The 9,899-nt window shown below is 33.4% G+C and overlaps 1 protein-coding gene across 2 annotated transcripts in view; it reads right to left on the bottom strand.

The window, feature by feature from the left end:
• Window positions 1-5,943: 5,943 nt before the first annotated feature.
• LOC124722991 (arfaptin-2) overlaps window positions 5,944-9,899 on the bottom strand; it is a 55,841-nt gene continuing 51,885 nt past the window's right edge. For both annotated transcript variants that reach the window (XM_047248160.1, XM_047248159.1), the window contains one exon: window positions 5,944-6,469. In XM_047248160.1, the coding sequence (XP_047104116.1) occupies window positions 6,317-6,469 (153 nt within the window). In that variant the 3' untranslated portion in view covers window positions 5,944-6,316. The remainder of the gene's footprint in view (window positions 6,470-9,899) is intronic.

The raw sequence follows: 9,899 nt of genomic DNA, 5'->3' as shown, positions 1-9,899 counted from the left end.
TATAAAGAAGAGAAAAGACTTTGAATAAAAACTGATGAGTGATGGGCATCACAAAGGGACACAAAAAGTTACTTAACAAACCTCATATAACGGCAGAATACGTTGAGTTTCAGGCCAAAAAAAAGATCAAAGAACTAGAACAAATGGAGAAGATCCAGTTATTTGAGAACTCTGAAATCAATATACACAACTTTGAGTACAACATATCAACTGAATCATGTGTTAAACAAAAGTATTATGAACAAATATAAACATTGCTACATTTTGCCAATTACTAGTTTTAATGTTCACCAGCAGCTGGCACTCATTAGTTTGTATTCGAAAGTCTTTTCTCTTTTTTATACTTTGTCTGATTTCAAATTTCTCAGATAGTTGGAGCTTCTTCATTTGCTCCAGTTCCTTTATCATTTCTTCCGTGTGAAACCCCACACATTTCACCACTGTGTAATGTTGGTTTTGAGCCCTTCACTTCAAAATGTCAAAACTGAATTACCTACATCACAACAAATGATTAGCTATATATTTCCTTCAATAAAGCCCCAATTCACCAGACCAACACTGTCGCAACATTGTGGTGTTATAACAATGTTGGTCGATGGATTGTGAAGTAAAATATCAAATTTATTTACAAGTAGTGGGGAGAGGTGTTCATTACGTGGCAACTTCTGTCTATAATTGCTAGAGCTTTCTCTTTTTTTTCCAAAAAAATTGTGAATGCCCGTAATAAACAAAACAGAAAACATTCATTCCTTCTCAAAATTGCATTCAATACTATGGTGTATAGCAGTTAATATGAGACATTTAGCACGCAGGGAAAGAAAGTTATGTTATAAATTATATAAAATACAGATTTAGCTCTTGAAAATTTATCTTTCACTATAATGTGAACTTTAGCAGATTTTATTATGGATTCTGAAGTATTCATAAGTTTTTCTTTTCAATCTCCAGCACTGTTTTGTTACTGTCCAATGTCACTTTACGTCTATAATAGATTATCCAATAAATTATGAATGAATATTCAATGGCAATTAATGACAAACTTTCAGAGTGAGAATGTGCTATACCCTCCTCCAGAAATATAGATGATACTGCTCACCAAACACGCTTATGGCTGAACAATATACTAAAATTATATACAGATTTCATTCAGAATGCATTTGTATTTAGTGACTCAGTGTTCTATCATTACAATCTGTAACTATTAGGGTGACTCACATTAGGCAATGTCCATTCCACTGCCAAAACTGTTCAAGACAAACACCTGTACACATGTGTCTATTTTTGAATTGGTATTAAGTCACTCATTACAACTGGCACTTAATACACCTCAAGAGCCTTGCATTCACAGATGATTTTAAGGATTCCCCATGTCACATAGCAGTGGATACCAAGACACACAGGTCAAGAGTGTGTTGGTAGCAGTAGGAAACCCAACAGTTCACTCTGAACTGAAGTGAATTTCAGCTACAAATGTTTACAATAATTATCAAACCCACAGAGGGATCAAAGAGGCCAGTGTATTTCTGCATAGAAACGAAGCTCAACAGACACCTTTCTACTTGCATCAATCAATACCAATGCCGTTCTTCATTACAATCATCATTCACCCATTCACCCCTTATTTGCACCTTCCTACCTTTAATTACATTTTTACTGGTTTCATGGTTGCATTTATGACTTGAAAAAAACATCAAATTTAAGATTTTCTCAATTACTGCAACATCATACAAACTTCCTTTCACCATCTTATGTAAAATTATCCTAAGCGAATGGGGGAAAAAAAATCCACACTCTCTCTACTCACAATGAACATATTTCACATCCACATGATTTACTTCCCTATGTTTTAGAACTAACTTGTGGAGCAAACAACTTTGTAAATTATAATCATCCCTGTTGACATACAGTGATTAATACAGGGTTGATTTAATTAAAATGTATCCTCCTTTATAAATTGTAGACACATCAGGTAATGTAATAATACCACTAACTGAATTAATAAGTTTGAGGTGAAAGCCTGTTAAAATACTTTAATATTACTTGAGTTTTTGATCTGATGGCCACAAAAGTCAATAAATAACTCTTCACACAAATACACATACATTTGCTGGAAACCGAAAACAGCTCAGCATTAACCATTCACAAAATTTTGCCTTAAATAATCAGGGCCAGATTTCTGATCATTATATGATTAAAAAGCATTCAAATGAAGTAAATTATATGCAGGAATTAACAAATAAAAACTGTGTAACATGAAATAATCATTTGAAACAGCATCAAAATTAGGAGCAAAACCTACAGGGCAGAGAACTAATAAATATTCACCAATCTGACAAGGTGTTGCCGAGAATAGAAAGCACAATCATAGATGCACCACATGTACAATTTAAATTCTTCTTAGCATTGAGAATTGATATTTATATAGGTAACAGTCAAATAGCTTACAACAGGCATGCATATGCCTCATCTTATTTATATAATTACTCTTCAAGCTATTGTCCTATTACTAGCACAACACAAAAGTTATTAAGAGACATTTGTGAAAAAATATTTCATTTCTACAATACTATCAAAAGATAACTCAGTTTTCATCCCTTTCTCTCCAAACAAATATCTTGCAACATAAAATTCTTAAGAGCTGAAAGGGACTGAGTGAAAAAACTTTATATACTACTAACTACACTGTTTCACATTACCTCAAATACACCACAGCTGCTTTAAACTCTCTCTCTCTCTCTCTCTCTCTCTCTCTCTCTCTCTCTCTCTCTCTCTCTCTCTCTCTCTGACACACGCACACGCATGTGCATGCGCGCAAAGCCTGAAAACATAGATATTATCTACTAACTGGGTCACATAAAATAATTATGGTCTCTGTAGTTTTTATCTTAAATTTCTCATTATGGAATATACAATTGCCTTCTTACATCACTGAGACAAAAGGGAAAATAATACTCTTGACTTAAAATATTTTTAATATGAATGTATGACACATTACCATAGTTAACATGATACATTACTACAGTTAACAGTTAATTAATGCAAGGGCATCTCAACACACTGACAACTTGTACCACATAGACAATTTTCTATTATGAAATGAAGAAGTTGTTTTTGCTACACTCATCTCATCGTGTAAGAAATTTCATTTCTATTTTTAACTCTGTTCATAAAAGTACAATTAAATATCATGTTTTATATTAAAGTAAGATTACAATAAACACCATCAAACCAATAACAGAAAACTCAACTGCAGACATCTGCAAGAAGCTTACCTTAAAATAAGAAGTATGTCAGAACTTGGTAAAGACATTGAGAGACATACTCTGATTCATATTTTCAAATACATATTTGTGTTACAAATTTTGTGAGATTGTATCTGCGAATACTTTAACCATTGTGAGTCTATTGTGTATATAAAATATACATGTTTAAGAATTATACTCTATGATGAATAAAGTTTCTGTACAAATAAGAAGCTTTACATTAAAAATTATATTAAAGCTGACAACAAATATCACAAATAAATATAAAAAAGCATGTAAAAGTTTCACTGATAGACCATTCACTGAAATGCTCCAAAATACATTTCTAACATTCTCTCTCACAACTTTCTATGGAAACCACAATTCGCGTCAATTATAAGATAATTAATATCTCCCCCCCCCCCACCCCACCCCCCCAGAAAAAAAAACCTTAATGGAGTGTCAAGTCGAGCTACTATGCAGTTCTACATAATGACTTTTGAAACACTAATAAGATACTGGAAAATTCTGAGTGCAACATAAACAGTAGATGAGTATACTTTGGACTCTGGGCAACAGCAGACACACAAATAAGATTTGGAACTTGTAGTTAGCTCTGAAGTATGTGCATATCCCTACAAGTTCCAAATTTCACAAAGTATGTCTACTGCCCAAACAGTGAGTTGTAAATCTCTACTCTTTCTTTGTTTTTAATTGAGACAATTAAATTCATAATGATTTGAATATTATATGAGATATGGTATTCAGACAACACAAGCCAAAATGTGCACAGTTTGATCAATGACAGCAACACATACAAAGCATCAAATGAAATTTATAACAAGTCCTTTAATGTTTGCCACTTGTGAGAACGCAAAGATAATATGACACATCCTTAGGTCATAATGAACTACTTATGCCAGAGAGGGGAAGGGAGAGAGAACACGGCACATAATGCCTTTTCTACCACCACTTAAATGTTTATTTCTAGTATCAGTCTTTATATACTGAATCACATGGGAAAAAAATGCTTATCAGCAAATACTGTATAGAAAACAAAGACAAAAGAGTTACAAGTCTCTTGTTGTCAACCACTGTCACTAACGCATTACGTCAGCTATTAATGGCACATTATATACGAGCTATGCTTGCAGGTCATCTAAAATGAAGTAAAATACTTGGCAGTATTCCAGGAAAGCAAATTTAATTGTGGACGGTAGCAACAGAAGTGCTGTACTACACAAAATCAGCACTCCCATAGATGACTATTCTCCTGCTCAATTACACCACCAGATATTGTCATACTTGCACAAGGGACCACTAATCTCCATTTACTACTTACTGAAAGCATTGGCAGCATTTAAATACTGCACATGATGAGGCGACACTAAAGCCTTTCACACAGAGAAAACACCGTTGTTCAAAACATCAGCTCCAGTATACAACTTCAAAACAAATTATTAACACCAAAGCATTGTTTATTGTACCTTTTTGGATGAGGTGGATGTCACAATGCCAAAGACAAACAGTGTTATTTTGAAATTACCACTGAATAAAACTTACTTTCTCTGGAAAGTAACTGCACAGAGCACAAAATACCTGAAAGGGTATATTATTCTGAACTTCAAAAATTATCCCCATTTAGAACTGATTATTTGTAATAAATACTTTTTCATCTGCTTTTAAAAGCGCTAAACCAAGCCAACACTGTAAGTGTTCAAAAGAGAAAAATTACATTAAAAAAACTGACTAAACTTTGTCAAAAGAGCCGTACAAAAAAGACAGAAGAAAATAACTGGCTAAAATACATTTTGCAAAAGAATACAATGAGTGTAATAGTGCATTTCAATGAGATATCACATTACTGTGACATTCATACAAGCATGTAACAGAGTACAGGTGAACACACCAACTACGACAAAAAAGCGCAGTAGTTGTAATGTGACAAGCATGTGACAATCAATTCTAAATTCTGTCTTTCATTAATTATACCGTCTAAGAGGTCTAATATTCTCCTTTTATCAGCAGTGTTGTCATTACAAACTGGAAACTGATACCTACTCTTTTTAGCAATACTAGGTTTATATTTGAATGCACTGTCTTGAAGTCACAGTGCACTAAAACCAATATAAATCCAGTGGCATTCACAATATCAGCTTTGAAAGTTTGTACTGTGTAAAAAAAAAAAAAAAAAAAAAAAAAAAAAAAAAAAAAAAAAAAAAAAAAAAAAAGGAATCTATGACAATTTTCCATAGTACAGATACTACATGACTTTTTCTTTCAGCATCACACTAATACACATGGATCACTTTAACACATGACGTGCTTTAAGAATATCAAATTTGTCCTGTTATAACATGTAGCAGTAACAATTTTACTCATAAAAACACACTGTTAATCCTAGACATCTGGACAGAAAATGAAGGTGTTCATGAAACATCTATAGTCTAATAGCTGTCAGTTGTTACACTGCACAACATAGCTAAATGCTGACCATATACGTATTCGACAAAACCTGATCATTACACAGATATTAAGCATGCTGAACTGCAGCAACAACATAACTGTATTTTCTTTAAATTAGAAAATATAAACCCTTTTTTTCATTTTTATTTCTTATAAGTTTTAAATTTTTATCCAAGTGGGCTAACTGGCAAACAATGTTGTAAAGAAGTCATTTATTAATGATATGCACTATATCTCATACATGAAATATATGTACTGTTCACCAGTCATCTGTAGTCTCAAAATCATACAAAACCATGAAACAGGAACTCACTGAAAAAATGATACTGCATGACTAATGAACAAGGGTTTTAGTATACATAATTAATGTTCGCAGTTAACTAATGCAGAATTCTGGCCCTGATGTATAGTAAATGGCAACAAAAGTTGTTAAAGCACTTAATTTACATTTATCACATATGATGCACACACAGATTGATAAACAAAGTGATGCAGGAATTGTTGCAGCATTGTCATGTTGACATTAAGTGAAATTACACAGCTACTTTACAATAACTGCAAACCATCTGGAATGGGCACGACTCACAAGTCCTACTTATCTCCTGCTACTATTGCTCCAACCATGATGGATAAGAAGAATTAGGAGATTTAACCTTGATGTTAAACTGTTTTAATGTAGCTTCAAGTGCCTGTTGATTTCCTGAGAAGTATGCTGATACCGCATTATGGAACAGCAAAAGCTGTTTGTGCATTACTTTGATCTGCAACAACATGAAACAATTGTTACAAATTCCTAATGGACATTTACATTGGTATCAAAATGGGTGCAGAGATTAGCAGCAACAACTATTTGGCCTAATCTACAAGATTTGCTGTTAGATATTAATTAAGTTGTGACTCTCATTGCAATCAACACATGCTTACTATTAAAATGTTAATACAAGAAATGTTCAAAGACAGACCACAACCCACATTATAAAGAAATATGGCTCATTTTAAAAACATTGTAATTGGTCAAATTAGTTAAAATTAATGTGTATCAATAAACTGCCAAACAAAGGAATACAAAACTGTCAATTAATGTGGATGCAAAATTTAAGCACTTCTCACTGGTTCAAAATTTTGATAGTGAAAACAGAACTTTTTTATGATGTCAGTAACGACTTGTATTTTGATATACCCTGATTAACATAATGCTAATGAAATTTCAATCTAATGGTTTAAACATAAGCCCAAGTTTGACAGCAACACATTCTTATCAATATATAAACTCTAGAGCATACTTGCCTTAGTAACATCAGTAGACTGCCACAGCATGTCACCACCCAGCGAATAATACACAATAACCAAATCTCTAACCTCCAATGACACACCAATTTAACTGCATATATTTTTCTCTATGCATGCTCTCATTTGAGATTAAAACTAACATGATATTCTCTGTGATATGGAGTGTGAAAGCACAGGATGGTTATAATTACACGTTTGCTATGAGTGAGGGCTTCCACGAAACACTAGTGATAACAGGGCAACCAAACTTTATGGAAACATTTTTAAAGACATGCAGAAGAAAAATAATGAATAAACCATTGAAAGAAACACATTTTAATTTCCACTGTAAAGGGTAACTATAGTTAATTGTGTGCTATGTTTACATTACAGGTTACAAACATTGCTTAATGTGATGAGCATCTGCATCCACAACAGCCTGGAAGTTTGTACAGATACCATTTCACAACTGTTCCCAGCACTTTTCGAATGGTGGGCACAGACTGTATACTACCTAAAGATCACACACTGCATCCAGTATTCTCAGCCATGACAATAGTAACTTCGTCAACAATTTGTGGTTCAACTGGCCGTTGGTTCCTCATACGAAGAATTTCCAAATCGCCAGTCAATTCAAACTTCCAAATCACGTTCTTCAACCACTATGTCGAAAGAGGTCTTCTCCAAATTCCTCTAATGTGTCAATACTTGTGAAGAGCAGCAGCACTATTGCTGCTGTTTTATAAAACAGCTTTACAAGTAAAGCCCCTCTCTCCATGTCCAGACCCATGCTGACTGCATGCAACGGTAACACACACTGACACTTGGGTTGAAACCTTATGTTGCCATACAAGTACCAGAATTTAATGGCAGCTGGTGATACCAACACTACTAAGAACATAAATCCTGCAGTGCACAGTCTGAACATCATTCCTATAAAGTTAGGTACCCATACTGTAAATAGTTTTCTGTCTACACTGGCTCAAGTAGTGAAAGTTTAATTATAACCACCCTGTATATATTGATGAATACAGCTTGGCCATGATAATGATTGATTACCATGAAAAATCCCTAGTTACACTGTGCTTCAGAGTCCATATTATACTGCAGCTCCTCTAATAACTGGTTGGATAAGTTAGTTCAAATGTTGGATGAAAACAAGGGTATACCAATTCCAATAGGACCATGATTAGCATTTACTAAGTATCTTTCTTACAATAAGCAGTGTGAGAAAAATTGAAGAGCTAACTGATACACTCAACTGAACAACACTACACACTCCACTTAAAGTTTTGTATGCCGATAATAATTCATTATTTACTTACATGTTCTATACATTACTTGCTCAATTTCTATCAAAATACTGTAGAAGGAGTCAGTTTACAAGCTATATATTCATGATTAGGTGGTGTGTATGGCTACATTGTGGTAATTTACACATTACTAAACAGAACAGAGGCTTACATTTAATAAAAATTAATGTATTGGTCTTTCGAATTAGTCACATTATTCATGAAACATAAACAAATTTAATGATATAAGTAAACATCTTTTTCTTGTATACTCAAATACCTAATTTTTAATAAAAAACACTGTCAGTTTAGATTTAAATTGTACTTTGCTATTGGCCACACACATCATGTTATTGGGCAAATAATTGAAGTTTTTTGTGGCTGCCAATTGAACACTTTCCTGAGGCCAACATGAATCTCTCCATTGTTCACTGAGCAATGGTCTGTTTTAGGACAATATCCACCTGAAAGATGTGTGTCTCACCGCCATAAGTCAACACTGATAATACACGCAGACTGTTGACTTTCCGTCTTAGATACATAGGGAAAAGTTTTCAAAACTCTATACGACATTTTTTCAATATTTTGTCTACTTTTTTGCCAGGCACCCACTCACAGTAATAAGATGACTTAAATACAAATACTCAACTTATTATATGATTTCATTACTAATTTGTACATTTTCGTTTCAATGCCATTGTACATTATTTCAGTCTTTCTGTAAGTTATTTTTTAGGCCTATTTTCTGACTTTTTTGTTTTAAGTTCTTGCATTTGTTGTTAAAGTTATTTGCACCAAAGACAAAAAATACAGTGTAATCAATTAGAGGTGGTGGTTCAGACCAGTCCCATTAACAAGTATCTCATCTTCATTGTTCCAAATTAAGGATCTGTGAACTTCTTCTATGACTAGTTCTGGAGATGTGTAATCTACTTACCTGACTTATTTAAATTCTGAATTTCTCATTATCTTGATGAAGTCTAAAGGAAGCTGCATGTATGCACATATTTTTTAGTATTCTAACATAAGTTGAATCAATGTATTATTTCTCAAGGGCTGTTGGCACAGATTTTGTAGAACCCAAGTCAAAAGTTTTTCCAAATTCTATGGGATCACAATGTGGTAACTCATATTGATTGCTCTGTTCTATAACTTTGTTAATGACTTGCAAGTGGTCTACTGTGCTGTTGGCATCTCTAAGGCATTGTTTGCTTGCTTAAAATACTGTTTTTTTTCCACTGGTGATCATTTTGGAAAATTCCTTACAAATTATGGAGAGGTGGCTGGCAGGCTTACAGCTTCTCATGTTTTGCCTGTCTTCATCGCTGTGAAACAGAATAATTACTGCACTGTTCCAGTACAGGGGAATATTGTCTTTCTCCACAGAAATTCAGTAATTAATTTTGTAGGTTTCTTTTCTATTACTTTGCATCGAGTTTTAACCATTTATACTGAAACAGCATCATCTGCAGACACTTTTCATTTCTTCATACCCTGAATGGCTTTATACCTAATCTGGAATATCATTACTTCCATGAACTATCTGCAATTTTGATTCATATCTCAAACTGTTCACTCATTTAAATAAATTTTTGAAACATTGTACAACTTTTTTTTTTCTAAAGACAGC

This window comes from Schistocerca piceifrons, chromosome X (genome assembly GCF_021461385.2).
Source record: "Schistocerca piceifrons isolate TAMUIC-IGC-003096 chromosome X, iqSchPice1.1, whole genome shotgun sequence".
NCBI lineage: Eukaryota > Metazoa > Arthropoda > Insecta > Orthoptera > Acrididae > Schistocerca > Schistocerca piceifrons.
The sequence above is the reverse complement of the archived record's forward strand: the minus strand, read 5'-3'. Positions and strand labels throughout refer to the sequence as shown.